General features: G+C 46.1%; 1 protein-coding gene across 2 annotated transcripts in view; it reads right to left on the bottom strand.

Annotated features, from left to right (window-relative positions):
• NCAN (neurocan) overlaps positions 1-27,047 on the bottom strand; it is a 491,928-nt gene that overhangs the window by 101,147 nt on the left and 363,734 nt on the right. For both annotated transcript variants that reach the window (XM_073555129.1, XM_073555130.1), the window contains 2 exons: positions 6,889-7,005; positions 875-988 (listed from right to left, as the gene is read on the bottom strand). In XM_073555129.1, the coding sequence (XP_073411230.1) occupies positions 875-988; positions 6,889-7,005 (231 nt within the window). The remainder of the gene's footprint in view (positions 1-874; positions 989-6,888; positions 7,006-27,047) is intronic.

Raw genomic sequence — 27,047 nt, 5'->3', positions numbered from 1 at the left:
CAGTCCGTTTAATGCATGCATTGAAAGGACAGCATTAACGCTATGTGAACCTGGCCTAACCTATTGATGTCTAATGGTCACTGGCTGGCCTGTGGATCTGCTGCAGCCGATATTGCACTGTATGATGTTTTTATGGATTAAACAGGTGAGTTTAATCTGAGCGTAAAGCTCACTATATTTCTTGCATAAGACCCTATTTTGCACTGATCTCTCCTACAGATTTACGTAGATGAACATTTGCCGGCAGGCAGTTTCTCAGTGTGATATTGGCTGCTTTCAGGTTCTCTCTCTGTGGAGACCCTCACTCAGTTACTCCTCAGTGGCTGAGCTGTTTTCTTCCCTCTGAGGTGACTTGCCCTCCCAGAAATGCAGTAAAATCCTCTCACAATGGTGGCTGTCCGCTGTCTTCCCTTCTATCTCCCTGTGGCAGGGCTCAGATCCCTATAGAGGCCTGTCTCCTGTCAGAGTCTCACATACCAGTCTTTGCTGCCATCACCATCCTTTTCTGACTGACTCAAATCTTATTGCCTCATAACAGCTCCTCCCCATAACATGTGACTTTCCGAGAAGCAGTCATTGGTTGACTGCACTGTCTATCTCAGAAACTTTATGTGATAGACCAAACTAAGCATATTTTTGGAATCAGCACATCAAACTCCATAAAACAGACATATTACCTTTGCTGATGATTTTTTTTTGTTGACAAGTGTTATACTCATTAATCGAAATGATCATCCCAGCATCGGGAATTGCTCAGTTTGAGTAATGAGCATCTGAGTCTTTTAGTGCTCGCTCATCTCTAATCAACATCTACCTTTAGCAAAAGGGTTATACAGTATTTTGGTTTCTGCAATACTTGTGTCATTATTATTACCTTTTCCACATGTGCTTCCTCCATAACTTGGCAAACACAAGCAAAGGAATGAGTTTATTTCATCAATGCAGGTCCCTCCATTCTGGCAGGGGTTGGACAAACACTCATCAATGTCTGTGAAAACCCAGAATATGCATGAGTCAATACTAATACTAACAATCAATAGTATGCAATCTCTTTAAGAACAGGCAAATGGTGACATTCAGAGAAATCTAAATGTAAACCAGTGATGATAAGAAAGGCCACAGATGTGAACAGTATTCATCTAAATCAGCACAATATGTGAGGCTTCCCAAATAAATTCCATGAAAGCTGGCAGATGTGGGAACTCTCCAGCTGGCATATGTGGGAACTGTCCATGCAAAGCTTAGTATGCACTTTGTAACAATCTACGTATTTATATAAAAAAGGAATCAGGAACGGGAGAAGTCAGCTCACTATTTGCAGTCTCTTTCCAAGAATGAATTCCACGCGAGCCGCTTGGGCTTGGGCGTGTAAGTTCCAAAGAATGAAGAAAAAAAGGTACTCCAGCGTAGAAAACTATAAAACTTCGTCTTTAATGGAAATAATTAATAAAAACAAGCACAATGCAGACAACATATAGATCCCAGAGAACTACCAAATGAAGCGTTTCGACACTCTGGTCATGATTAAGACCAGAGTGTCAAAACGCGTCAGTTGGTAGCTCTTTGGGATCTCTATGTTGTCTCCATTGTGCCTGTTTTTTATGAACGTTTTCCAGACAAAGTTTTATATTTTCTAGGCTGGAGTACCTTTTTTCTTCAATCTATGTTTTTAATCCCATTAGTCACCTCTGTAGCCACCTCATTACATATAGAAAATTTCACGTAACAGTTTTTAGCAAGAGTCTATTACAGTGGGGCAAAAAAGTATTTAGTCAGTCAGCAATAGTGCAAGTTCCACCACTTAAAAAGATGAGAGGCGTCTGTAATTTACATCATAGGTAGACCTCAACTATGGGAGACAAACTGATAAAAAAAATCCAGAAAATCACATTGTCTGTTATTTTTCATTTTATTTGCATATTATGGTGGAAAATAAGTATTTGGTCAGAAACAAAATTTCATCTCAATACTTTGTGATATATCCTTTGTTGGCAATGACAGAGGTCAAACGTTTTCTGTAAGTCTTCACAAGGTTGCCACACACTGTTATTGGTATGTTGGCCCATTCCTCCATGCAGATCTCCTCTAGAGCAGTGATGTTTTTGGCTTTTCGCTTGGCAACACGGACTTTCAACTCCCTCCAAAGGTTTTCTATAGGGTTGAGATCTGGAGACTGGCTAGGCCACTCCAGGACCTTGAAATGCTTCTTACGAAGCCACTCCTTCGTTGCCCTGGTGGTGTGCTTTGGATCATTGTCATGTTGAAAGACCCAGCCACGTTTCATCATCAATGCCCTTGCTGATGGAAGGAGGTTTGCACTCAAAATCTCACGATACATGGCCCCATTCATTCTTTCATGTACCCGGATCAGTCGTCCTGGCCCCTTAGCAGAGAAACAGCCCCAAAGCATGATGTTTCCACCACCATGCTTTACAGTAGGTATGGTGTTTGATGGATGCAACTCAGTATTCTTTTTCCTCCAAACACGACAAGTTGTGTTTCTACCAAACAGTTCCAGTTTGGTTTCATCAGACCATAGGACATTCTCCCAAAACTCCTCTGGATCATCCAAATGCTCTCTAGCAAACTTCAGACGGGCCCGGACATGTACAGGCTTAAGCAGTGGGACACGTCTGGCACTGCAGGATCTGAGTCCATGGTGGCGTAGTGTGTTACTTATGGTAGGCCTTGTTACATTGGTCCCAGCTCTCTGCAGTTCATTCACTAGGTCCCCCCGCGTGGTTCTGGGATTTTTGCTCACCATTCTTGTGATCATTCTGACCCCACGGGGTGGGATTTTGCGTGGAGCACCAGATCGAGGGAGATTATCAGTGGTCTTGTATGTCTTCCATTTTCTAATTATTGCTCCCACAGTTGATTTCTTCACTCCAAGCTGGTTGGCTATTGCAGATTCAGTCTTCCCAGCCTGGTGCAGGGCTACAATTTTGTTTCTGGTGTCCTTTGACAGCTCTTTGGTCTTCACCATAGTGGAGTTTGGAGTCAGACTGTTTGAGGGTGTGCACAGGTGTCTTTGTATACTGATAACAAGTTTAAACAGGTGCCATTACTACAGGTAATGAGTGGAGGAAAGAGGAGACTCTTAAAGAAGAAGTTACAGGTCTGTGAGAGCCAGAAATCTTGATTGCTTGTTTCTGACCAAATACTTATTTTCCACCATAATATGCAAATAAAATGAAAAAACAAACAGACAATGTGATTTTCTGGATTTTTTTTTATCAGTTTGTCTCCCATAGTTGAGGTCTACCTATGATGTAAATTACAGACGCCTCTCATCTTTTTAAGTGGTGGAACTTGCACTATTGCTGACTGACTAAATACTTTTTTGCCCCACTGTATGTACAGTGCTTCTCTACCATCCAATCTTTCCTGCGATTCACGTGAAGGATTATCTTTTCATCTGAACCAAGTCAGCACACTTTTGTAAGCGGCTTTCTCCACCCTCCAATAGGATTAAACAAATTCACAGATCTGAAAAAATATCCTTGGAGAACTTTATAAACTCACAGAAGAGACTCCAAATAATACTATCATATCAAAGATAACTTTTATTTAACAATCTAAAAAATAGCAAAAGGTGAAATACACAAAAAGACCACCACCATAAAAGGTGTAAGAGACACTAGATAGAGAAGCCAGGAGGTGCCTTCCCCTGCTCTGTTAGTGTACAGCCTTACCGACCAGCGGAGGTTGGCACCCTATTCCTGCGCATATGGTGCCCCAGAGCTCAACATCGACTGTCCCTTCTAACCATAAATGACCCTGTTTAGGAGAGGGATGAAAAACCTACTGATTGGATAAGATGTTTAAGATTGTGTGGCTGACAAGGATTTAAATGTAATATAGCTCTAAGGATTTCTTTGTAAAGGAGCTAAATGTCAGCAAATCTGGTGGGGAGAAAGGAAGGAATGACTGTTGATATAAAGAAGGGAAGCGGAAAGAAACTCCCTATGGTGCCACTACCTAACAGCGGAGGTTGGCACACTTATGTTGCATCTCAACGGCTATCCCTAAGTAGCCCTGGTATGGCAATTATATCGGGGACTATATGACCTATAAGGTGTTAAAGTATAACATCAAAAATAAATAATAAATATCAGGCGTACAGTATACTATGGCAACAGCTTCAGTAGAAAACATATGATGTCTTTAGACATCCATCCCATAAGAGCTCATAAATAGAAAAGTATACTGTATATGTGGTGTGGGAAAAAAACAAATATACTGTAATCTCTATATATAAAACTGAATGTATGTATGTATGTATGTGTGTATCACCAACCAATTACAAAGCATCTTTCATTTCACCAGAGCTGTTCAAAGGAAGCTGAGCTGTGATTGGTTGCTATGAGCAACAGTTTTCCTTGCAACCAATCACTAAGCATCTCTCATTTCACCAGAGCTGGTTAAAAGAAACTGAGCTGTGATTGGTTGTTATGAGCAAGATTTCCCACTTGACAACACCTCAGCAGACACTGACATGGTGGGAGAAATCTAGCATTCCCGGGAACATAATTTCCCAGCCATTGTCTTCCGCCAGAAAGGAGCACAGAGCACATAACAAAAATGAAGGCCCCCCCTCCCGTGGATCATTGGTATGCAAGTTAGGGCAAATCCACTCATCATTTTGGTACTGACCCCAGGCCTTTCTTAAAGGGATCTCCGGTATGGAAGGCATGGCAAATCCATCCAGAGCTCTGGTCCTGATCCCAGGATTTCTTAAAGGGATCCCCGGTATGTAAGTTAGGGCAAATCCACTCAGCGCTCTGGTTCTGACCCAAGACCCCTCTTAAAGGGTTCCCCTGTATGGAAGTGAGGGCAAATCCAATCTGCACTTTGGTACTGACCCCAGGCTCTCTTAAAGGGATCTCCTGTACGGAAGTTAGGGCAAATCCCTCAGCGCTCTGATTCTGACCCCAGACTTCTATTAACCCCTTTCCTACATTGGATGTAATATTCCGCCCATGTGACCTGTGACCTAAGTCCCAAGGATGGAATATTACGTCACAGGCGATCAGCGGCGCTCACGGGGAAGCGCCACTGATCGCGGCCGGGTGTCAGCTGATTATCACAGCTGACACCCAGCACTATTAACCCCTGGCACACTATTGACACCCGGCATATTAACCCCTGGCACACTGCGATCAAACATGATCATAGTGTACCCGGGGCATAGGAGAGAAGCGCGCAGGGAGGGTTCTTTTAAAGGGATCATTGTTATGGAAGTCAGGGCAAATCCACTCAGCGCTCTGGTTCTGACCCCAGGCTGACGGGATGATGTGGGATATTAGGGGTAGTAGTCAGGTGGCTCTGGCTGACGGGATGATGCGGGATATTAGGGGGAGTAGTCCAGTGGCTCTGGCTGACGGGATGATGCGGGATATTAGGGGGAGTAGTCCGGTGGCTCTGGCTGACGGGATGATGTGGGATATTAGGGGTAGTAGTCCGGCGGCTGTGACGGGATGATGTGGGATATTAGTGGTAGTTGTCTGGTGGCTCTGGCTGACGGGATGATGTGGGATATTAGGGGTAGTAGTCAGGTGGCTCTGGCTGACGGGATGATGCGGGATATTAGGGGGAGTAGTCAGGTGGCTCTGGCTGACGGGATGATGTGGGATATTAGGGGTAGTAGTCAGGTGGCTCTGGCTGACGGGATGATGCGGGATATTAGGGGGAGTAGTCCGGTGGCTCTGGCTGACGGGATGATGCGGGATATTAGGGGGAGTAGTCCGGTGGCTCTGGCTGACGGGATGATGTGGGATATTAGGGGTAGTAGTCCGGCGGCTGTGACGGGATGATGTGGGATATTAGTGGTAGTTGTCTGGTGGCTCTGGCTGAAGGGACGATGAGGGATATTATAGTGAATGTGGCTCTACACTAAGCTAAATATATATAGATATAATCATTATAATTTGTTATAACTAACCGTAGTTAGTTACTATGCCTGGGCAGCGCCGGGCTCTTCAGCTAGTATTACATGAAAAGGATAGGCTTACTTGATCCAACCAGTGGTATTGATATTATAAATATTATTATTATTATTTATTTATATAGCACCATCGATTCCATGGTTCTGTACATAAGAAGGGGTTACATACAAATTACAGATATCACTTACAGTAAGCAAACTTACAATGACAGACTGATACAGACTGATACAGGATGCAGCCGGGCCTCTTTCTGTTGGCTTGGTCTATTGGGGCGTCTGTCAGTGCGTGTTGCATATGATAGTGCTGGAGCATCCTGCCTGATAATACTATGGGCGTCATTAATAGGTTGCAAGCCAGACACTTTGCATCACATTTGCCTGTGTGACTGGCGTCCTATGCAAGCCTTATCTATGTGCATTTTTTCTACTAGGCAGCCAACCCCTCCATGGTCTGGTAGGTGTGGTGTGGCTGTTTTTATCAGTAGTTAGCACCTGTGCTGCCCCTTGCCTTTATTAGTGGAGACCTGCTGTATCCTGCTATATGTGCATTTGTCATCAGACAGGGTTTTGAGAAGGCCATATCTTGTGGTAGTCGTGTAGTGATAATCTCCTGCTGATAATACAATGATTTTATTTAATCAATTAAATCAACATATAGCCTAGTAAGTGACACATCACTGAAATCAGGCTCTCAGTCCCTACATTATGCAGTTCTCAGATTATATAACAAAAAAACAGCTGACAATATTCCTTGTTATGTAAAGCTTCCAAAATGTTTTCTAATTGTCAGTGCTCTGGTTCAGAAATTATTGATAGCCGTAATCTGTTCTAGGTGTTTGACAGGAGCATTACTTAGTTTAGCTGCTTAGCAAGCATAAAAAGATGAATAGCATATACAGTACATTATTTAAACTAATGATACAACCCAGCATCATACTTACCAATTTCACAATTTTCTCCAGTGTAACCCTTACTACACATGCAGCTATATGTGCTCCCATTAGACTGACAGGTCCCCATGTGCAGGCAAGGGCTGTGAGAACACGGTTGAGGCTCGCCTACGAGGTAAGGAAATGATCATTATTGCTACACATTTCACTCTAATACACATAAAAAGCATACAACTTGCATATGGAATCTAAGACTAAACCTCTGTGCATTCTTCTCTCTGCCATAGATGAGTCAGATTTATAGGGTTCCTGGGCAGGCATTAAAGTGGGGAACCTATGGCAAATACTAACGAGCAGCTTTGGGGCCAAAACAAAATTGGGCATGCTAAAAATTTCCAGAGGATTGCTTAACTTTTCCATCCTGGTTTGGAAGGTATGTTCTATAATCAGGTGTATAGTACAATTCCCAGAAATCTTCATTATCAAAAGACAAAATGGGAAAAAATTAGGACAACAAAGAAAACATTGAGTAAGTCCTTCCTCTGTTGTGTTCGTCCAGTGCTCAGCGCTCTTTGGCTTCTTACCTCAAACAGGACAGGAAAGACTGAAAGCCTGGTACACTACTCTGATTAAAGTGTATTTTTTTAGAATAAAGTTTAGTTAGAAGGGTAAAATGTACATTGCAACCATAGAAAGGCAAAGAATCTACAGGTTTTAGTCAATACAGGACAAAAGTTTGTAGGGCCAACTCATCAAGTCTGCCGTAGTGCAAGCCCACACTATGCCAGTTCTAACAGAGTACATGGCACCAAAGTCATCCAGGTCTAATAATCCATCATCTGTGCACACATAACTAAGTCTGCTTTGTCCAAAATAGTACAGTGTGTATATTGAAGCACCACTCCAGCTTTTTTTTAATTTCACCGCTAGAGCAGTGCTTTAAATGGTGCCCCCTGTAGTGGTGCTCTCTATCTAATTCTTGCCTTCTGGTGATTTCAGCCGTTTTTGCGACCGCTCCTATAGGTCTCCGGCTAAAAGTGACCTGCCCGCAGTTCCAATGTTTCAAGGAGTGACGCGGAGGTCACGTTACAGTAGAAGTCTATAAGAGGCTCGTTCTGGCTCATAGACTTGCATTGCATTCCTGTGAAGTAGGTTCTGATTTCCGGCCAGTCAGAAGCTGCGCTCACAAGATGCAGCAGGGGGACCGAAAAAACTATGAAGAGTTGAGTATATAACTGGGGGCAGGGGGCTTAGCCCTCTGCAGCAGTCAAAAAAAATATGCTGGAGTGGCGCTTTAAAGGGGAATCTGTAGGCTAGGATGGTATATTTGGGTCCAACAAATATTTCAGACCGATTCATCAAAGCAATTGTGCTATATAACTATGGAGTAAATTGCTTTGGAAAGTAGGTAAATGCAACCTTTGGTGTTTTCACACCAGTTTCTCCCAGCTTAGTCAAAATGGGCAAAGCTGAAGTGAGATGGGGTACGGTGAGGCAATGACACCATAGACTATCAAATTCATGACAATCTGTGGTGTACTCCAGAAATCTTACTCGAATCAGAGACTAGAGTAAGATTTCTGGTATAGCACAGAGAGGCGCATGCCACTCATCAAAGCTCCAGATTCATTAAGAGGCATGTGAGTAAATTGCAAGTCTTGATGAATAAGGGCCTAAGAATGATTGCACAGAATATAAGGATAGCAAGTCCCACTGGGCCATATTGTATCACACTTATCAGAATGACCTATTTTTGTGTAGATAATGATGAGTTCCAGCCCAAAACAGCAAGAATTCGAATAAAGTGTATTTTTAATTCAATTATAAAAAAATCACTCCACATTATGGTCACAAGTGTCCAGGAGATATAGAAATTTATTGAGAGGTATTCCCATTGTAGAGCTGTTTCAGCTATACTTGCCTGTGACTTAGAAGAGGAGGCAGGTGAGCATACCATGCAGACAACTAAAGCAGTGCTTCAGATTAAGACTATGTGCACACACTGCGGATTGGTCTGCGGATTTGTATGTGCGGAAGCGCAGGTAAAACTGCAGGTAAAATGACCTGCGGTTTTACCTGCGGATTGGCCTGTGGTTTATCACCTCTACAATGGAGGAGATGGTAAACCGCAGCAGAATACACAGAAAAGAAGTGACATGTCATTTCTTTCTGCGGATTCAAAACCGCAGCTTTTCCGCAGTTAAAAATCCACATCATGTGCACAGCAGATTGTAAATCACATAGATTTACATGCTACTGTACACTGTCTGCAGAACTGCTGCGGATCCACAGCGGATCTGCAGCAAAAACCAAAGCGTGTGCACATAGCCTAAGGCGCATTTCACATTAGATGACCCGACCTGACTGACAGGCCTCCCAACATCCCAACCTGAGCTAACTGCTTCATAGAGGCATACAAGTGCTTCTCACTAAATTAGAATATCATCAAAAAGTTAATTTATTTCAGTTCTTAAAAATAAAAAGTGAAACTCATATTATAGAGTCATTACAAACAGAGTGGTCCATTTCATGTGTTTATTTCTGTTAATGTTGATGATTATGGCTTACAGCCAATGAAAACCCAAAAGTCATTATCTCAGTAAATTAGAATAATTAACAAAAATCATCTGCAAAGGTTTCCTAAGCATTTAAAAAGGTCCCTGTCATGATCCAGGTCGGGGTTTGTTTCTTGTTATTCTCTCCCCAGTCTGGTCATGTAGGGGTTAACCTTCTCAGCCTCGTTTTGGGTTCTGTGTGGCTATTTCAGTCTGCTGTGGCCTGCAGACCAACATCAGTGATAGTTCATGCTCCCAGGCTAGAGCAGCTGACCCCTTGATACCATGTTTTGTCCTCTGCCCGTGTACTCTTTTCCCATGACTTCCCTTTCCTGCCACCCCGCTTGTCTTAGTGTTCGCTCCCTGTGCTTACACCTCTTGGTATGTGACCCGGCTTCTTCTGACCTGTTTGACTGTCTCACGTCTCAGTTATCTCTGCTCCCATCTGGCCCTGACTTCTGGCTTGTATTTGACCACGTGTATTGCTGTGACCTCTGGTACTTCTTTTCCTGACTGTTACTGACTCGGCTCATCTGACCACTCTTTCATCACCTGGAGGCGCCTGTGCTTCTGCTCAGTGGTGCTATGCTGTGTGTGCATCCTCTCTTCCCTCACCAGCATCCCCTGGTGGAGATTGTGCTATACTGCACTGCAGCAGCACTACAGTCCCTTAGTCTGTTTCCTCTTCCTCATTGTCAACCAATCCATGTTGTGATGTCACGAGGCTGGACTGTATGTAATCAACCTGTATGGTTCCTTGATCCATGTTCTCATGCTCCGCCTGCAATGCCTCATCTTTCATTGTGAGCAGAGAGCTTTTCAGAATGCAGATGAGCGGGATGCCGACGCTAATTATGGCGTCATCGCCGCTCACCATCTTGGTGGACTCCTCAAAGTTTTTGAGGAGGCTACATATGTCTGACATCCTTGCCCACTCCTGAGCTCTTATGTGTGGAGTCAAACCTGAAAAATGACCCTCGCGTTGATGCTGGTATTCAACAACTTCCCACTTCTGCTCACAAATCCTTTCTAACATATGCAGTGTAGAGTTCCAATGCGTGGGGACATCACACACCAATTGGTGAGCCGGAATCTGCAATCGCTGCTGAAACACGGCAAGGGCGGCTGAAGCTGTAGCTGACTTTCTAAAATGTGCACACAGGTGGCATACTTTAAACAGCAGATCTGGCAGCTCTGGGTAGCTTTTTAGAAAACGTTGACATGGGCCAGGCATGGTACGTGTGTCAGTTTGCCTCGCCTCAATGTTGCCACCAGGTTCCTGCCATTGTCACACACAATCATGCCTGGCTGGAGATTCAGCGGTGTCAGACACATATCTGCCTGCTCTTTCAGAGCTGTCAACAACTCTTCAGCATTGTGCGGTTTGTGACCTTAGCAAATTAGCTTCAGCACAGCCTGTTGCCGCTTTGCTTTGGCAGTGCTGCAGTGCTTCCAGCTTGTGACTGATGTGCTCATTTTGAACATGGAGGCTGATGAGGAGGAGAAGGAGGAGGAGAAGGTGCAGGAGCTGTACACAGTGGGGGCAACCCTGATTGATGTAGGACCCGCAATCCTTGGCGTCGGGAGGACATGTTCTATATCATGGTCTGACTGTGTCCCAGCTTCCACTATGTTAACCCAGTGTGCCGTCAGCGAGATGTACCATCCCTGGCCACAAGCACTTGTCCACATGTCCGTGGTTAGGTGTACTTTCCCAGTAACTGCATTGTTGAGGGCACGGGTAATATTGTGGGACACGTGCTTGTGTAATGCCAGGACGGCACAGTGGGAGAAATAGTGGCGGCATAGGACAGAGTACCTTGGGACGGCCGCCACCATCAGGTTGCGGAAAGCTTCCGTCTCCACGAGCCTAAATGGCAACATTTTGACCGTAAGCAGATGAGAAGTATGAGAATTGAGTACTGTGGCCTGTGGGGTGTTGGCTACGTATTTCTGCTTACGTTCAAATGACTGAGGTATGGACAACTGAAGGCTCCGCTGGGATAAGGATGTGGACGTGCTTGATGATGGTGCTATTTGACTGAGGGTAACAGCAGGTGCAGGGCAGAAGGCATCTTTGCATGCACCGTGGACAGGGGATTGGCTTGCACGCACAACACTGGAAGAAGCTGTGGTGTCACCCGCAGACACTGTTCTTGCAGCATGGGGTTGGGCCCACAAAGTCGGGTGCTTTGCTGCCATGTGCCTGATCATGCTGGTGGTAAGGCTGGTAGTTTAGCTACCCCTGCTGATGCTGGCATGACAGGATGACAGGTGTTGCAAATGGCCTGTTTGGTGTTATTGGCAGAGTGTTTAAAAAATAACAAGACTTGGGAAGACCTAACAGTTGGACTGGCAACTTCTGTCAGGTTGGTGCTATGGGGAACGGTTGCACACCTTCTGTCTGCAGTCACCAAATTGCTTCTTCCTGCCTGAAGTGGTGCGATGCCTACCTCCCCCTGTGTGCTGCTGTCTTCGCTCTGCATGTCCTCCTGCCAGGTTGGGTCTGTTACTACATCATCCACCACCTCATCTTCCACTTCCCCACCCTGGTCCTCCAACTGACTTTCCGGCAATTGTGTCTCATCATCGTCCATCTCTTGTGACCATGGCTGCTCAAAGATTTGGGCATTGCTACATGGAATGTCATCTTGCCCTGATTCAATTGGACCGGGCGAGAGGCACCAATCTCCAAATGGAAAACTAAACAGCTCTTCGGAGTGTCCGAGTGTGGGATCAGTTGTCTCAGGGCACTCAGCATGGTGGGAGGAAGGAGGATCAGGGTACGGAATATGCGGTCCAGATTCACGGTGATTTGACCGTGTTGAAGACAGGGTGCTGGTTGTGGTGGATAAGTAACTGGAAGTATTATCCGCTATCCAACCAACAACCTTTTCACACTGCTCGGGCTTCAATAGTGCTGTCTTGCCGCGGTTCCCTAGGACTTCGGACACTAAGGTCCAGCGAGAAGATGTGGGTGTTTTTGGTGGGCCAATTTCAGTGTGCCCACGGCTTCGGCCTACACCATCACCATCATGTCCACTTCCCCTTCCCTTGCCATGCACCTTGCCCATTGTAAATGGATTAGAATATTATACACGTTCACTACAAAAGGGTGATTTGGGAAGCAACTTGTATGTGATACATATGCTTGAAAACCACACTTTTAGCTATCTGGACTTTAGGTAAAAATGTTTTTTGCCTTATCACATTTAATAAGTACGTTAACAGACTGAAAAAAAATACAATGTTTTGGCCTGGGCAAACTTTAAGCACGCACAGATATCAGCTAGCACGGCGATACCACTACAACAAATGTGTGCCCTTTTTTGGGGGGGGGCTACCTAATGCTGTATCTAAGTACTGTGACACTCAGGACATAAAAAGGAATACCGGTCTAAACAGGCCAAACTTTGAGCACACACAGATATCTGTGGTGAATTCTCTCTCAGGCTTCCCTCTGGTGATTACTGAAGGTAGTGGAGCTGGTCAGATTGACAGAGGGGTTGCGAGTTCTCTTTCTGGGCTCCCTCTGGTGGTTACTGGAATTAGTGAAGCTGATCTGATTGACAGAGGCTTGACTCCTGATAATAAAGAAGACGATTGGAGATCTGGGGTTTCTGATTGGGATTTAAGACAGCTGACTCCCTCTATCCCTGCTGGTGATTTTCTTCCTGTGCCTTCTGAGGTGTGATGTCTCCTGTTCTTTCCCTGCATGGTTCAGTTATGTGGTGCATTTGCTATTCTGTTTGCATTTGATCTGGTTTTGCCTATCTCTGCTTTGTGCGGGTCAGCTAGCTCCGGCTGGGGCTGTGCTGAATCACCGCCCATATGTTACTGCTTGTGCCAGTTTGTTTTGTCCCCTGTTATATTGGTCTCTTTTTGCTTTGCTTTCAGAATATACCAGAGTGCTGATATAGTGGGGGCGTATAATCTTATTCGCATTAAGCACGGGGATGAATGGAAGACGGCGTTTAATACTCTGGAGGGACATTTTGAGTACCTGGTGATGCCTTATCTCGTGATGTCAGGAACTTTGTGCAGTCCTGTGGGACTTGTTCTCGGTCCAAGCCCTGTTCTCGTTCTAGTGGGTTGTTGATGCCCCTGCCGGTGCCCTGGAGGCCATGGACTCATATCTCAATGGATTTTATTTCTGATCTTCCTGTCTCTCAGAGAATGACTGTTATCTGGGTGATCTCTGATAAATTTTCTAAGATGGTCCATCTGGTACCACTCCCAAAGTTGCCATCTTCTTCTGAGTTGGTGCCCTTGTTTTTACAACAGGTGGTTCAGTTGAACAGGATTCCTGAGAACATTGTGTCGGACAGAGGAGTCCAGTTTCCAGATTTTGGAGAGCTTTTTGTTCCAAACTGGGAATTCAGTTATCTTTCTCCTCTGCATTTCATCCTCAGACCAATGGGCAGACTGAGAGAACAAACCAGACTTTGGAATCCTATTTGAGATGTTTCATATCTGCTGATCAGAATGACTGGGTCTCATTTTTGCCCTTAGCCAAATTTGCGCTAAACAATAGGGCTAGTTCTGCCACTTTGATGTCGCCCTTTTTCTGTAACTTTGGGTTTCATCCTCAATTTTCTTCAGGGCAGGTGAAATCTTTGGCCTGCCCAAGTGTGGATTCTGTGGTAGAGAGAATGCAGCAGATTTGGGACCAAGTGGTGGATAAGTTGTCCCACTTTCAGGAAAAAGCGCAATGGTTTTCCAACCGGCATAGGACAATTGGTCCCCGGTTTAAAGTGGGTGATATGGTTTGGTTGTCTTCAAAGAATATTCTTATGAAGGTTGCATCTCCAAAATTCAAGCCAAGATTCAATGGACCTTATAAGATTTTGGAAATCCTTAATCCCGTTTCCGTTTGGCTCTTCCAGTTACGTTTAAGATTCATAACGTGTTCCATAAATCCTTGTTGAAGAGGTTTGTAGAGCCAATAGTTCCCATGGCGGCACCTCCTGACCCTTTATTGGTTAAAGGTAATTTGGAGTATGAGGTAGAGAAAATATTGGATTCTTGTTTGGCTAGACAGAGACTCCAGTACTTGGTCAAATGGAAGGGTTATGGCCAGGAGGATAATTCTTGGGTCTCTGCTTCTGACATTCATGCTGAAAGATTGGTTCGTGCTTTTCACCGGGCCCATCCTGACCGGCCTGGTGGCGTGGATGAGGGTTTGGTAACCCCTCCTCAAGGGGGGTACTGTTGTGAATTCTCTCTCTGGCTTGCCTCTGGTGATTACTGAAGGTAGTGGAGCTGGTCAGATTGACAGAGGGGTTGCGAGTTCTCTTTCTGGGCTCCCTCTGGTGGTTACTGGAGGTAGTGGAGTTGATCTGATTGACAGAGGCTTGCCACCTGATAATGAGGAAGACGATTGGAGATCTGAGGTTTCTGATTGGGATTTAAGACAGCTGACTCCCTCTATCCCTGCTGGTGATTTTCTTCCTGTGCCTTCTGAGGTCTGATGTCTTCTGCTCTTTCCCTGCATGGTTCAGCTAAGTGGTGCATTTGCTATTCTGCTTGCATTTGATCTGGTTTTGTCTATCTCTGCTTTGTGCGGGTCAGCTAGCTCCGGCTGGGGCTGTGCTGAATCACCGCCCATATGTTACTGCTTGTGCCAGTTTGTTTTGTCCCCTGTTATATTAGTCTCTTTTTGCTTTGCTTTCAGAATATACCAGAGTGCTGATATAATAGGGGCGAAGTCGTGCGACTTCAGTGTTTTTTGTCCATAAGACGTGTTGGACTTTTGGCAGGGTTTTTTGCATGATTGCAGACAGTGTCTTTCCTTTCCTGTCCTGTCTAGTCAGTGTGGGCCCCATCGTTTACTCAGTCTATTTTTCTGCCTGCGTTTGTGTTTTCATCTTGTCTCACCAACAATATATGTTTGGGGGCTATCTATTCCTTTGGGGTCTGCTCCGGGGCAGTTTAGATTTCCCCTTTCTTGCTTTAGGCTTAGTTAGCTCTCCGGCTGTGCCGAGGCGTCTAGGATCATCGTAGGTATGCTCTACGGCTACTGCTAGTTGTGTGGACAGGATCAGGGGTCTGCAATCTGCTTAGTTACCAACCTCTCTGGTTTTCTGTGGCTGAGGCTGGGCCTGCTATCCTCCTCGGTGACCCATTCATAACAGATATCAGCTGATACGGTGATACCACTACGACAAATGTATGCCCTGTTTTTTTTTTATTTTTAGGCTAACTAGTGCTGTATATCAGCACTGTGACACCCAGGCCAAAAAAAGGAAAACCGGTCTAAAATGGCCAAACTTTGAGCATGCATGGATATCAGCTGGCACGGAGACACCACACCGAAAAATGTGTGGCTTGTTTTTTGTTTTTTGGGGGGCTAACTAGTATGGTATCTAAATACTGTGACACCCAGGACAAAAAAAAGGAAAACCGCTGTAAACTGGCCAAACTTTGAGCATGCACAGATATTAGCTGGCATGGAGATACCACACCGAAAAATGTGTGGCCTGTATTTTTTTTTATTTTTTTGCTCTACTGCTGTATATACAGTAAGTACAGTGACACCCAGGCCAAAAAAAGAAAAACTAGCCAAACTTTGAACACACACAGATATCAGCTGGCACGGCGATACCACTACAAAAAATGTGTGCCCTGTTTTTTTGGGGGGCTAACTAGTGCTGTATATCTGTACTGTGACACCCAGGAGAAAAAAGAAATCCACCGTAAACTGGCCAAACATGCACAGATATGAGCTAGCACAGAGATACCACACCGAAAAATGTGTGGTCTGTACTTATTTTTTGCTAAATACTGCTGTATATAAGTACAGTGACACCCAGGCCAAAAAAAACAAAACGCTGTAAACTGGCCAAACTCTGAGCATGCACAGATATGATCGGGCACAGAGATACCACTACGACAAATGTGTGTTTTTTGGGGTTTTTTTTGGCTAAATACTGCTGTATATAAGTACAGTGACACTCAGGACAAAAAAAGAAAACCCCCGTAAATTGGCCAAAATTTGAGCACGCACAGATAATAGCTGGCACAGAGATACCACACCGAAAAATGTGTGGCCTGTATGCCAATTACACCTGGGGCTAGGTATATACGGTCAATATATCCTACAGGTAGCAGCAGCACCAGAACACAGGAAGGGAACACACAGCACCAGAGCACAGCTCTCCCTACACTATCTAAATCCGGAGCTGAATGCGCTGATCAGGGCGGCGTCTGATCTCTTATATATCATCATATGATGATGCTGTGCGGCCAGCCAATCACTACACAACCACAACAAAGATGGCTGGGGCGTTTCATTGCATGGCAGACAATCCCTGCATTGTGATTGGGTCTCTAAAGTCTGCCAAAAAAGCTGGGTGGAGACCACAGTTCCCGCCGAGTAATCCCGGAAATGCTCGGTGCTCGCCGAGTACACCGAGTACCGTGATACTTGGGCGAGTAAAGAGTAGTGGCAAGCACATTCACTCATCACTACTTGGCACCTGTCCACAGTGCCAAAAGTACCAATTCCTGGTTTAAAACAACAGTATCACCGTGCTTGATTGGCCAGCAAACTCACCGGACCTTAACCCATAGAGACTCTATGGGGTATTGTCTAGAGGAAGATGAGATTCACCAGACCCAACAATGCAGATGAGTTTAAGGCTGCTATCAAAGCAACCTGGGCTTCCATAACACCTCAGCAGTGCCACAGGCTGATCACCTCCATGCTACGCTACATTGATGCAGTGATTGATGCAAAAGGAGCCCCGACCAAATATTGAGTGCCTTTACTGAACATACATTTCAGTAGGCCATCATTTCGGATTTTTAAATTAATTTTTCAAGCTGGTGTTATAAAGTATTCTAATTTACTGAGATAATGAGTTTTGGGTTTTCATTGTAGATAAGCCATAATCATCAACATTAACAGAAATAAACACTGAAATAGATCACTCTGTAATGACTCTATATAATATATGAGTTTCACTTTTTGTATTGAAGAACTGAAATAAATTAACTTTTTGATGATATTCTAATTTAGTGAGAAGCACTTGTATATAAAGTAGTTAGCTCAGCCTTGGTGAATCGGCTTTTAAGGGTCACAACAAACAGCTGCTCTTTTATCACCTTGCTGAGCAAGGGTAACACGTGTGGAGTAAAATATTGGTGTTAAAGGGGTTGGTCATATTTTGGAACATTTTGTTTCTGTTTTAAATGCATGTGTTTTGGGCTAACACTCATTTTTGTAATTGGGTTTCATTAAAAATGTTGCACTGTTTGCCTTCTATAGCCATTGTGTTGTGTTGTCTATTGCTGGCTGCAGAGTGAGTAACTAAGAATTCATCAGTGAGCTCTTTCTGACAGTCCAATGGGAGATTTTCTAACTCCTTCTTCTGTCTTTTGTTGAGCTCTTCTTAGCTGATTTATGACTACAAACTACATCAAGGCTGAATGGGTAGAAAACAGAGTCTGTAAAAGAAAAATGGTGCAACATTTGTAATGAAACCAAATTGCAAACATTTTTTAGCCCAAATACATGCACTTAAAATAGAAAAAAGCAGTCACCAGAGGTGGACAACCCCAATAAATCTAACATCTTAGGATTTACGTTGAATTCAATCTCAAATGAATGTTATACTGAACGTTTTCAGGATGAGGTTAATAATGCTCCACTTGTAGAGTTGAGCGAAACGGGTCGAAAAATTTCAAAAGTCGACGACTTTTGTCAAAGTCGGGTTTCATGAAACGAAACCCGACCCTAGGATGAGGTCGGCAACGAGGTCGGCGACTTACGCGCCAAAGTCGCGTTTCAAAAGTTTGTTTTGCGCTCTTTTACAGCCAATCAGGATCCACGGACACTGTGGGCAACGTGATGACATAGGCAGGGGTCACCACCATCTTTCAGAAGGGCATGCAAGTGATTGGCTTGCTTTGGTGGGCGTCACAGGGGGTATAAAAGGGCGTTAGGCAGGGAAGAAGACAAAAAAACTGCTTCTGCGGCTAGCGATTTGGCCTGCACAACACACAAGTCACTGTGTGTGCAGTGCAAGGGGAGGCTATATTGTGGTGTATCAGTGGTGTTGGTTGTTGGGCTGCCTTTTAAGGCTTCCTGACAGGCTGGCATTGCTGTTTACCCACTGCTCCACAAACTGCTTTTTTAAAAGCAATCCCAATTTTTTTTTTTTGTCCTGCTGAGAAGAAAAAAAAACTGCTTCTGCTGCTAGCAATTTGGCCTGCACAACACACAAGTCACTGTGTGTGCAGTGCAAGGGGAGGCTATATTGTGGTGTATCAGTGGTGTTGGTTGTTGGGCTGCCTTTTAAGGCTTCCTGACAGGCTGGCATTGCTGTTTACCCACTGCTCCGCAAACTGCTTTTTTAAAAGCAATCCAATCTCCCTTATCCTGTAGTCACTTTGGTCACAGCTGTGCCATCGAGCCTGTCACATAGCGCTCAGATATTCATTGGGCCTCACACAATCCACAAGTGTCCAGTGTCCAAAAGTGTGTGCAGAGATTCAAAATCTCCCTTATCCTCTCGTCACTTTGGTCACAGCTGTGCCATCGAGCCTGTCACATAGCGCTCAGATATTCATTGGGCCTCACACAATCCAAAAGTGTCCAGTGTCCAAAAGTGTGTGCAGAGATTCAAAATCTCCCTTATCCTGTAGTCACTTTGGTCACAGCTGTGCCATCGAGCCTGTCACATAGCGCTCAGATATTCATTGGGCCTCACACAATCCACAAGTGTCCAGTGTCCAAAAGTGTGTGCAGAGATTCAAAATCTCCCTTATCCTCTCGTCACTTTGGTCACAGCTGTGCCATCGAGCCTGTCACATAGCGCTCAGATATTCATTGGGCCTCACACAATCCACAAGTGTCCAGTGTCCAAAAGTGTGTGCAGAGATTCAAAATCTCCCTTATCCTCTCGTCACTTTGGTCACAGCTGTGCCATCGAGCCTGTCACATAGCGCTCAGATATTCATTGGGCCTCACACAATCCACAAGTGTCCAGTGTCCAAAAGTGTGTGCAGAGATAAAAAATCTCCCTTATCCTCTCGTCACTTTGGTCACAGCTGTGCCATCGAGCCTGTCACATAGCGCTCAGATATTCATTGGGCCTCACACAATCCACAAGTGTCCAGTGTCCAAAAGTGTGTGCAGAGATTCAAAATCTCCCTTATCCTCTCGTCACTTTGGTCACAGCTGTGCCATCGAGCCTGTCACATAGCGCTCAGATATTCATTGGGCCTCACACAATCCACAAGTGTCCAGTGTCCAAAAGTGTGTGCAGAGATTCAAAATCTCCCTTATCCTCTCGTCACTTTGGTCACAGCTGTGCCATCGAGCCTGTCACATAGCGCTCAGATATTCATTGGGCCTCACACAATCCACAAGTGTCCAGTGTCCAAAAGTGTGTGCAGAGATTCAAAATCTCCCTTATCCTCTCGTCACTTTGGTCACAGCTGTGCCATCGAGCCTGTCACATAGCGCTCAGATATTCATTGGGCCTCACACAATCCACAAGTGTCCAGTGTCCAAAAGTGTGTGCAGAGATTCAAAATCTCCCTTATCCTCTCGTCACTTTGGTCACAGCTGTGCCATCGAGCCTGTCACATAGCGCTCAGATATTCATTGGGCCTCACACAATCCACAAGTGTCCAGTGTCCAAAAGTGTGTGCAGAGATTCAAAATCTCCCTTATCCTCTCGTCACTTTGGTCACAGCTGTGCCATCGAGCCTGTCACATAGCGCTCAGATATTCATTGGGCCTCACACAATCCACAAGTGTCCAGTGTCCAAAAGTGTGTGCAGAGATTCAAAATCTCCCTTATCCTCTCGTCACTTTGGTCACAGCTGTGCCATCGAGCCTGTCACATAGCGCTCAGATATTCATTGGGCCTCACACAATCCAAAAGTGTCCAGTGTCCAAAAGTGTGTGCAGAGATTCAAAATCTCCCTTATCCTCTCGTCACTTTGGTCACAGCTGTGCCATCGAGCCTGTCACATAGCGCTCAGATATTCATTGGGCCTCACACAATCCAAAAGTGTCCAGTGTCCACAAGTGTCTGCAGAAATTCAAAATCTCCCCTGTCCTATAGACACCTTGAACCTTGTTTTACATTACTATATAGTTTGTTGGATTTTGTCTACATTTCTACCAAAAATGAGGAAGGCTGGTGGAAGAGGCCGTGGAATTGGGCGGGGGATGGCAGCTGGTAATGATGGTGTTGGTGGTGGATCTGATGGTAGTGGCAAGAGCAAAATAGGACCGAATGCAGGAGGTGTTGAGCCTGCGTCATCTTCTGGCTACATAAGGCCTCAAACGCTTAGTTTTCTAGGAGTTGGCAAACCGCTTTTAAAGCCAGAGCATCAGGAAAAAGTTTTGTCTTACATTGCTGACTCAGCCTCCAGCTCTATCGCCTCCTCTTCTTCAGTTGTAAAAAGTAAAAGCACTGAGTCGTCATTGGAGGCTCATGTTCTTGAACCACACCTTTCCTTGTGTCCTTCACCCCAACCAAGATTGAAGGATGACGCAGGCCATACTACTGATTACTCCATGGAGCTGTTTTCACATACCATGCCTGGATTATCAAGTCAAATGGTGAATTACCCAGGCCAAGATGAATCTGACATGGAGTGCACTGATGCACAGCCGCTGATGGATGATTCTGCTGGTACATTCTGGGGTAGATTCTGACCCTGATGAGACTCAGGTGCCCCTTCCCGCACACTATACCACCATACACGGTGACACAGAGGAAGGTGCACATGACATAGAAGAGGAGGTGATGGATGACCCAGTTGTTGACCCAGATTGGCATCCATTGGGGGAAGAGGGTGCTGCTTCCAATAGCTCAGATGAGGAGCATCCACAGCAGACATCGACATCGCAACAGCTGTTATCTGGCATGCCCGTAGCACTCCAAAGACAGGTTCCAAACATCAAAAGAGTTGCTGGACAGCTTGTCCAGAGGGTAAAAAAATAACAGCGTGCTAGGCCGCAAAATGTCTGCCAAAGTAGGAAGAGTGCAGTGTGGCACTTTTTTTAACAAAATCCTCATGATCAGGCCAAGGTTATCTGTAAGAAGTGCGCAAAGACCTTTAGCCGAGGGAAAAATCTGAAAAATTTGAATACCAGTTGCATGCTTAGACATTTAACCAGCATGCACTTGCAAGCGTGGACACAACACCATACCTCAAGTGCCACATGTGCAACTGATCACAACGAAGGTAGTCAGCAACGCTACATTGTTTCCCCCACTGTAAGCCCACCGGTTATCACAGCAGCAAATGTTGAGGTGTCATTGCAAGGCCACAGCAGTCAGGGAATCCCACTGTTATATCAACGAAAGACTGATTCTAGGCCATCAGAAAGAACACCAACTCCATCACCATCATCAACCCTCTCTCAGTCCGCCCTGTCCACCGCTACTTCCACCATATGCAGCTCTCAAGTCCAGCTCACCCTCCCAGACACTATGAGTAGGTCAAGAAAGTACTCAGTCTCTCATCCGCGTACACTGGGTTTGAACGCCCACATTGCCAAACTAATCTCGTTTGAGATGATGCCCTTTCGGTTGGTGGAAAGCACAGCTTTCCGCGAACTCATGGCCTATGCAGTACCACGCTATGACCTACCCAGTCGCCACTTCTTCTCTCGCAAAGCCATCCCAGCCCTCCACCATCATGTGAAAGACCGCATTGTCCATGCACTCAAGCAGTCAGTGAGTGGAAAGGTGCACCTCACAACTGATGCATGGTCCAGTCGGCATGGCCAGGGCCGTTACGTGTCCATCACTGCGCACTGGGTTAATGTGGTGGATGCAGGGTCCACAGGGGACAGCGGTGGTGGGACAGTGCTGCCTAGCCCACGGTATAGGAAACAGTTGGCTGTAGGCGTTCGACCCTCCTCCTCCTCCTCCTCCTCCTCCAGAAGCGAAAGCTCGTCCACAGAGCGCAGTCATATGAGCACTCCATCTACAGCTGCCACTGTTGCACACGATGTGTCCCCCTATCGAGCAGCTAGTGGAAAGCGTCAGCAGGCTGTGTTGCAGATGATGTGTTTGGGCGACAGACACACCGCCGAGGTGCTGGCCGAGTACTTGAAGCGACAAACTGAGTCATGGCTGGGCAGTGTACATCTTGAGGCAGGCAAGGTAGTTAGTGATAACGGCCGTAATTTTGTGGCAGCCATAGCCCTTTCAAAACTCAGCCACATACCTTGCTTGGCTCACACCTTGAACCTGGTGGTGCAGTGCTTCCTCAAAAATTATCCGGAGTTAACAGCCCTGCTCCAGAAGGTGCGAAGACTGTGCACGCACATCCGCCGGTCGCCTGTACACTCCGTTCGTATGCAGAAGCTGCAGCGATTGCTCCACCTTCCCAACCACCGCCTCATTATCGACATTGCAACAAGGTGGAACTCCACCCTGCACATGGTGGAGCGGCTGTGCGAGCAGAGGCAGGCCATAATGCATTTGTGGGAGGATACACGGCCAGGCACTTTGAGAGTAGACATGGAGTTGACAGGTGTGCAGTGGTCGAAGCTGAAAGACCTCTGTAAAGTCCTTCAGTGTTTTGAGGAATGCACGGTAAGCGCAGACGACGCCATCCTAAGCATGAGCATCCCACTTATGCGTCTGCTCATGCAAACTTTGACGCACCTTAAGGAGCAGGCGTCTGCAGCCAATGTTGATGAGGAGGAAGAGGAGGAGGGAATCCTTGATGACATTCAGCCATTGTCTGCTCAGGGACCTCTCCTGGACGAGGTGGAGGAAGAAGAGGAGGAGGAGGAGGAGGAGGATGGGGATGATTACTTAGGGGAGGAGGATGCATCTCGTGGGGCAAGTGAAAATGTTGGCGTGGCAAGGTCTGGTACAGGGTTTGTGCGTGACTGGAGGGATGTGGATTTGCCAGAAAGTGCTCCTCCACCCAGCACTCGCAGTGCATCATTGACACTGGGAACATTTGCCCACATGTCAGATTATGCCTTGCGGATCCTAAAAAGGGACCCCCGCATTGCCAAAATGATGAACGATGACGACTACTGGTTGGCCAGCATCCTGGATCCACGCTATAAAGGCAAATTACAAAACATCATGCCACAGGAGAACCTTGACCTAATATTGGCTAATAAACAAGCAACTCTGGTAAATCGGTTGTTTGAGGCATTCCCAGCACACAGCAGCGGTGATGGTTCTCACACGAGCCGTACGGGCCGGGGGGCAGCTTGGCAGAGGTGTTCGTGGTGCACACAGCAGAAGTGGCGTTGGAGACAGGGGTTTCATGACAATGTTGTGGACTGATTTTTCAAATACCGCTCACACAACTGGTAATACTGCATCGATGGAAAGTGACAGGAGACAGCAGTTGTCAACTATGGTTACAAACTACTTTTCCTCCCATATCGATGTTCTCCCACACAGGTCATTCCCCTTTGACTATTGGGCCGCTAAACTGGACACCTGGCCTGAATTGGCCCAATATGCCTTACAGGAGCTCGCTTGCCCAGCTGCAAGTGTGCTATCGGAAAGAGTCTTCAGTGCAGCTGGATCAATCCTTAAAAAAAAAAAGGACCCGTCTGTCAACCCAAAATGTGGATGATCTAACCTTCATTAAAATGAACCATGCATGGGTTTCCAAGGATTTTGTCCCACCTTCCCCTGATGACACATAGGGTGACATAAAAAATGCTTTGCTTTGGTCCACCTCTTCCTGGGACTTCACCTATTTCGCCTTTTGCATCAGCTGAATGTCCAACATCAACATATGCCACTTTCTAAAACTCCCTAATTGTGCTGCCTCCCCCCCCATGGCCGGGGTCACCACCTAGCGCACGACACCGTGCGAGTGCCGTTGCCCTGGACAGGTGGGTAGGCCGACTCTTGGGCGCGGGCACTGGCACAGGGTCCCTCATAGTGCAATCAAGTGTCTCTGACGGTGGTGGTGCACACCCGCCGTCAGACACACCGCTGTACTATGAGGGGCCCAGTGCCAGTACCGACGCCCACGAGTGGGCCCCCCTTGCTTGGGCAGGGCCCCAGCATTTGCAATCTTTACCTCTCCCTGCTCCTCCGCTGTGTAATCTGAGCCGTCAAATCCATACTGTGCCTGACACCGTCTGAGCCTGCCTCCTGAGACATATATTTTGAATATGTACGCTATCCATACATGTTATCCGGGGAAACGGTACCCTTTCAAACCTTTGTGCAATCACGTGCAATCCATACTGGGCCTAACACCATCTGAGCCTGCCTCCTGAGACATATATTTTGAATGTGTACGCTATCCATACATGTTATCTGGGGATACGGTACCCTTTCTAACCTTTGTGCAATCACGTGCAATCCATACTGGGCCTGACACCGTCTGAGCCTGCCTCCTGAGACATATATTTTGAATGTGTACGCTATCCATACATGTTATCTGGGGATACGGTACCCTTTCTAACCTTTGTGCAATCACGTGCAATCCATACTGGGCCTAACACCGTCTGAGCCTGCCTCCTGAGACATATATTTTGAATGTGTACGCTATCCATACATGTTATCCGGGGAAACGGTACCCTTTCAAACCTTTGTGCAATCACGTGCAATCCATACTGGGCCTAACACCATCTGAGCCTGCCTCCTGAGACATATATTTTGAATGTGTACGCTATCCATACATGTTATCTGGGGATACGGTACCCTTTCTAACCTTTGTGCAATCACGTGCAATCCATACTGGGCCTGACACCGTCTGAGCCTGCCTCCTGAGACATATATTTTGAATGTGTATGCTATCCATACATGTTATCTGGGGATACGGTACCCTTTCTAACCTTTGTGCAATCACGTGCAATCCATACTGGGCCTGACACCGTCTGAGCCTGCCTCCTGAGACATATATTTTGAATGTGTACGCTATCCATACATGTTATCTGGGGATACGGTACCCTTTCTAACCTTTGTGCAATCACGTGCAATCCATACTGGGCCTAACACCGTCTGAGCCTGCCTTCTGAGACATATATTTTGAATGTGTACGCTATCCATACATGTTATCTGGGGATACGGTACCCTTTCTAACCTTTGTGCAATCACGTGCAATCCATACTGGGCCTAACACCGTCTGAGCCTGCCTCCTGATGTATAGACATATATTTTGAATGTGTACGCTATCCATACATGTTATCTGGGGATACGGTACCCTTTCTCACCTTTGTGCAATCACGTGTAATCCATACTGGGCGTGAGAACGGCTGGCGAGCTGTTAAGCAAGCTACAGCACCTGTGGTTTGCACACGTAAGTTTTTAATTTTTTCAGGAATGACGGTTAGGCCTAATTCCGGAACTGCGGTTGACCTGCACTTACTGGGAAATCATCGTTCGCGGGTAATAATTGTAATCAGTGATCCCCATCACTAACGTTGTTCAGCGGGTTATCTGCACCCGTAAGTGACAAACGCTGGCCTTTTCAGTGTAGCGCACATGCAGCCACGGACATGTAAGGGCATGACACACCAGTTATTGGCCAATCTCATGTGCCAGAGCCTCACGTGTCCCTCTAGTAAGCCGGACTCGGACCGCGGGGCATGACGGAGTCTCATTCATTAACGGAATTAAGCTTGCAATGTGTGCATCTGTTCTGTAGCTGGCATGGTTGAGGTTTCCCAGGTGGAGTCGAATTTAACCGTAGGCTCCACTCCTGGTGGTGCCCTTCTGGACATTCCTTTAAGGTTCAGCTTTGCAACCATACTGCCCACGTAAAACAAACACTTTGCCTTCATGAACGCTGTTTGGAGGGTCATGACTCGTGGGAATAACGCCGCCCAATCAGTTAACCCTTTCTAACCTTTGTGCAATCACGTGCAATCCATACTGGGCCTAACACCGTCTGAGCCTGCCTCCTGATGTATAGACATATATTTTGAATGTGTACGCTATCCATACATGTTATCTGGGGATACGGTACCCTTTCTCACCTTTGTGCAATCACGTGTAATCCATACTGGGCGTGAGAACGGCTGGCGAGCTGTTAAGCAAGCTACAGCACCTGTGGTTTGCACACGTAAGTTTTTAATTTTTTCAGGAATGATGGTTAGGCCTAATTCCGGAACTGCGGTTGACCTGCACTTACTGGGAAATCATCGTTCGCGGGTAATAATTGTAATCAGTGATCCCCATCACTAACGTTGTTCAGCGGGTTATCTGCACCCGTAAGTGATAAACGCTGGCCTTTTCAGTGTAGCGCACATGCAGCCACGGACATGTAAGGGCATGACACACCAGTTATTGGCCAATCTCATGTGCCAGAGCCTCACGTGTCCCTCTAGTAAGCCGGACTCGGACCGCGGGGCATGACGGAGTCTCGTTCATTAACGGAATTAAGCTTGCAATGTGTGCATCTGTTCTGTAGCTGGCATGGTTGAGGTTTCCCAGGTGGAGTCGAATTTAACCGTAGGCTCCACTCCTGGTGGTGCCCTTCTGGACATTCCTTTAAGGTTCAGCTTTGCAACCATACTGCCCACGTAAAACAAACACTTTGCCTTCATGAACGCTGTTTGGAGGGTCATGACTCGTGGGAATAACGCCGCCCAATCAGTTAACCTGCTAGAGAGATCCTTCGTTGCTCCCAAGCATGACATCACACTCCCTAGGAAGAAGGTAATGCCACTGTGGCGACCGTACTCCT

This window comes from Dendrobates tinctorius, unplaced genomic scaffold (assembly GCF_039654945.1).
Source record: "Dendrobates tinctorius isolate UK_male_01 unplaced genomic scaffold, ASM3965494v1 ptg000219l, whole genome shotgun sequence".
Lineage (NCBI taxonomy): Eukaryota > Metazoa > Chordata > Amphibia > Anura > Dendrobatidae > Dendrobates > Dendrobates tinctorius.
This window is presented reverse-complemented; position numbering and strand designations above follow the sequence as displayed.